The sequence below is a fragment of the Berghia stephanieae genome, chromosome 2 (genome assembly GCF_034508935.2).
Source record: "Berghia stephanieae isolate SIO BIC M18660-M18661 chromosome 2, UCSD_Bste_1.3, whole genome shotgun sequence".
NCBI lineage: Eukaryota > Metazoa > Mollusca > Gastropoda > Nudibranchia > Aeolidiidae > Berghia > Berghia stephanieae.
The window spans coordinates 2,911,026-2,916,025 of NC_088361.1; the positions used below are offsets into that span (position 1 = coordinate 2,911,026).

Below are 5,000 nucleotides of genomic sequence, written 5' to 3' on the forward strand. Positions count from 1 at the left end.
TACTACTACTACCTACTCACTACTACTACTATACTACTACTACTACTACTACCTATACCTACTCTACTACTACTACTACTACTACTACAATACACTACAACTCACACTCATTATCACTGCTGTGGAGGGCTTGCTATCTCAACTCGGACATCAATACACACACAACACACACACACAACAACTACTACTACTACTACTACTACTACTATACTACTACTACTACTACTACTACTACTACTACTACTACTACTACTACTACTACTACTACTACTACTACTACTACACTACTATCTACTACCTACTATCTTTGTAAATATACTACTATTACGACTGCCACTGTACTATTGGTACCTTCGTAATTTTAGATTGATAAATTTACTGATCTTGCTACTTGCAAGTACTCGCTGCTTTGTGCTGCTGCTGATGCGATGGTACTTTACTTTTTTTGATGCTGTCGGCTTCACTATTTTTTCCCTGTCATCAGTTCTTTTCTTCAATAATCATTGAGACTTTCTGTATAAAACCCTTATCTCCAGAGGTAGGCAATGACGGGGAGGTCCTTGTAATTCACAATGTGACCCGAGATTGTGGTGGGAGTTATGAGTGTGTGGCATACAATGGGGTGCAACCAGCCGCCACCCGAGTCATTGATGTCTCTGTAAGAAGTAAGTATGTTTGTTGTTATTATTTCTTTAATGAAATGTGAATTTCGGCAAAAATACATTTTTGTTAACCCTCACATCGTGCCTATTAGTTATCGTGTAAAATATCGTAAAACCGAGCGTCCTTAGTTTTCAAACAAGAAACATGTCTTTGTATTCTCCCTCGCTATCATTTATTGAATGGGATGTGTCAATAAAAGATACAAATATCGAGAATCATGTAAAAAGAGGAGTCACTGCGGTTTACGACATTCAAGAAAATAACTAATGAACACGAATTTGGGGTTAACCAAACATTACTTTTCCCGGAATTTAATTGATAAAAAGTATTCTTCATAGTATATGTAGGAATTTGTTAATGTATTTTTATATCGTTTGTCAAAACCAAAGTTGATTCAGATAAATAAAATGTATATAAAAATATTTATATAGCGCATTTTCACGGATTGACGACCATGCTCAAGTTGCTTCACAATATTTCATTAATGTTCCCTAGCATGCCAAATGGAACCATATTTCATTTCACACAGCGCAGCAGCTGATTCTAATAGTCCCACACTACTATGTTATGATGATCTATCCAGGACGCAATCGTGTACGGTCACGAACCCGCCCGGAAGCTTCGTCACAACTGGGTGCTCTGCGGTTTATGGCGGTAGGACAGGTGGCAAAGTCCCCACTGATGAAATGAGTGTGCCGTGCTAGTCCCCTGTTAGGCGTCCTTATAGTACTCATACTCTTACATTATCCGTCACTACTTTTGATCAGGTACTTCTTCAACCCCAGTCCAGTTAAGTAATATATAAATAGTGCCTTACTACCACCACTACTACTGATATTAAAATATCACATACAGCCTTTGTAAGACCGGGTTGACTTTGTCTGAGATTGTTGTCTTGTTTTTAAAATAAAGCACGGTTTGCATTCAGAACTTTTAGTATCGATTATTTTAAAGAGCAAACAAAACCACAAGTCATGTTATTGAAGTGAGGCCCCATCTTTAATTGCATAAAACTGAGAGTAGTAAACTGAATTTATTAAGTAACACAGTGGCCGAATGCACTCACTGTAAACGATTTTGTAGAAAATGGTAGGACAAATGTGGCGTTCTTTGAAAAAAAAAAAAGATTAAGACCTTCTCAATAATAATAGGAACACCCCAAAGACAAGATAAAACATATTCATATTCTACTTTGTTATCCAAATTTGTTTTCTTTTTCAATAACATGGTGAAATTTTGAATGTTTCAAAAAATTCCCCAGTAAATTAAGAAGAAACAGATTTGTTTGACTATTTCTAAAATTAGGATCGCCCTTGAAAGGTTGAAATGTTTTCTAAATTGTCTATGTCTAAAAGCTTTGCCATTTTCGAAGGTCCTAAGCTTAAGAGTGTTTGCCAAGATGAAGCAATAACACATAAACTATGTATGCTGTTTTACTTTGTTGGTAGGAACCTAAAAGAAATTTTCATTCCGAGATAAAACTTGCGCATTGAGTTCCTGTTCGGTTCCGCAACTAAAATCGAGTGAGTTGCACTCAATTCGCAACGATAAAACAAGAAACCAACTGAGAGGATTTAATGTCAAATGGAGGGCAAGACAAACAGAAGAGGAAATTGAATGCATCAGTTTACAGCCTAAGACAGTTACCAATGAGAGCGATCTATATTCATGTTTTCGTCCAACCGAGTCACATGATTTGTTGATGTACTACGATTTGATATTGCTTAACAAATGTAAACACGCTGCCTTATGAAAGTTGTAAACATACCCGTGTGTCAAGCTGAACAAAATGACTAATAATGAGAGATTTCAAAAGCTGTGAATACGTTTCACTATTTGGGTCACGTTGGGCACATTTTGCAATGTGACCAAAGACATCGAGCACATGGAAAGGGAATATAGATCATGTCAATTCAATTTTAAATCTGTTGGTCGAACGGTTTTATTCTGTATCGACGATCTGAGATCATTGTTGGTGAAATTCTCCCCAAGTTTCCAGAGATGTTTCCGGTGGATAATGTTGAGATTATTATTCATAATGATTTCGTCTTGTCCCATGACATCATATGTATAATATATATATATATATATATATATATATATATATATATATATATATATATATATATATATATACATTCAATGGTTTGAATTTTCCGCTTCTCCAAATGTCTCGTTGTTAATTAATATAATACATTCCTTTTAATACAATATTTGCCACAGGATCACTGTACCTATCTTTATGAATGTTAAAATTTGTAACAGCTGAAAAAAAGTAAAGATTTTGATTTCCAACCAAAACAAACATATGAAATTTTAAGAAATATTTTTTTAATTTTTACAAGAGTTATCGGACTGAGGGAAGGGGGGGGGGCGATAGTCCAGTTTGTAGGGCAGTCGCTTCGCACGTAAAGGGACCGATCCGATCCCGGGTGAAGTCGAGATGGTTTTCTGCCCTATCCCTCCTCTGTTTACCCAGTTGCGATAGGATAGCTAGATCTATTAGACATGGCGGAAAGTACTTTGGGAGAGACTATCGTCAAATACAAAGGATAGCAAGCAATTGCTTTTGTCCGTTACACGCTATAGAAACCGGATAAACTCCGGCTCTATGGGTCTTATTTCTCTGAAGGACAAACTTTTAAATACTTTACCGGGCTAGTTTTTCTTATGGACGCCAGTAATTCTTTGTCTGTCGATTACACAATAAGCACCACATCGACCAGATCTAAGTAATCTACCTCACAGTTACGAAACACTTAACACATTTAATACAAAACAACTAAGCATCATGATTAATAGCCATTATCGTCCACAAAGTAAAAACAATCCACGTAATAAAAATAACACGAAACACAACATTCAACGCAAGTAGCCTAATTATAATAAGAACACGTAGACGACTATGAGGACAAGAAGAGACAATAATAATATTGCAACATAAAAAGCTACGAAAGCATATCTTACACAATCAGGTCAAGATAAATAACGAGGCAAATCAGCAACAAACATTCACACAGTAATAAACAAAGACCTCATGTACCTCCAGAGCCATCAAGGGATAGCGCCGAAAAACTATTTCGCAGGACCCAGAGCAAAATATCCACTAAACGAGCTCACGCTCTTTACAATGCGTCCTTACCCAATAGCAACGCTTAAATATAGGACGGGACGACATGTCAGACATATTGCAATCTTTTTGAGACAGAGACAACGCTGTTAACATCCCGGTACTCATTTTACACGCTGAGAAAATCTGAGTAAAGTGCTCTTCCAATAACTCAACTATAAGCTGTTCATAACGGAACTCGAATCTAGGTCATTCCGATCCGAAGGCGAGTGTCATACCACTAGACCATATAGCCTCAAAGAAGATCATGCTTCATATTGGAGACTAGACATTCCATTTTTAGAACCAAGATAACTCTGACATAATACATGTTTGAGGTGATGGCTCAATTTTTTCATTAAGCTACTGATTCACGAATCAAATGCAGAGGCTTTCTAAGGGGCCAAGGGGTCTCCGATTCCTTCAATATTTTTCCGTAACCCTTTGTTAATGTAATGGAAATTAGTTAGCGACTTTTAGTGAGTCTTCATTTAATATTTTTTAATTCAATCTATTCCCGTATCCACACATGGCTTTATTTGTCTTTTAACTGAATCTCAGACCGACCTTTTCAAAATTATTCTTTAACTCATCAGTGCACTGTTGCAGTTCTTTGTAGTGGCAAATACAGCTAAGTCATTCTCAAATTCAAGGCAATTGGGACGCCATACCTTTCATTTCCAGTCTAGGGTTTTATGAAATAAATATTACAATGAACAGAAAAAGCACAGGAAGCAGCTTTGTCTTACTCTCATTATGTTATGTCCGTATTGTGTCTTGGTCTTTTACAAATCTTACTTTGCGCTACTGTCTTTATGCAGAGCTTTTACCATTTTGATTATTATGTCTGGCGATTTATATGAATAGAGGATGGATAACATTGTTTCCCTATGGTTGATGTAAAAGGCCATTTAGAAATCCACAAAATGTCGCAATGGTTGTATTTGTAAATAATCGTCAACCTCTAAATAAAGACGCTTTATTTCTTAAGATGCTATCCATTGCAGTTTTCATATAATTTAGAATAATTGTGATACCAAATATTGTGCTTGATATAGAATGAAGGCAGAAACCTCGACAATTTGACCAATTACTGAATCTCCTTCTTTGTGGGGAGGAATATTGTTAAATTTTCCAATCTTCAAGTATTTCTTTTTCATTGTCCTATATTTTGTTGCAAAGTGTATTCAACAATATCAAAAGCACAAGTTGCAGAGAGAGAGAGAGA

The 5,000-nt window shown here is 36.1% G+C and overlaps 1 protein-coding gene across 3 annotated transcripts in view; it reads left to right on the top strand.

Moving 5' to 3' along the window:
• Nucleotides 1–5,000, top strand: part of LOC144964168 (immunoglobulin superfamily member 10-like) — a 176,103-nt gene that overhangs the window by 142,288 nt on the left and 28,815 nt on the right. For all 3 annotated transcript variants that reach the window (XM_078898123.1, XM_078898124.1, XM_078898125.1), the window contains one exon: nucleotides 537–665. In XM_078898123.1, coding sequence (XP_078754249.1) covers nucleotides 537–665 — 129 coding nt within the window. The remainder of the gene's footprint in view (nucleotides 1–536; nucleotides 666–5,000) is intronic.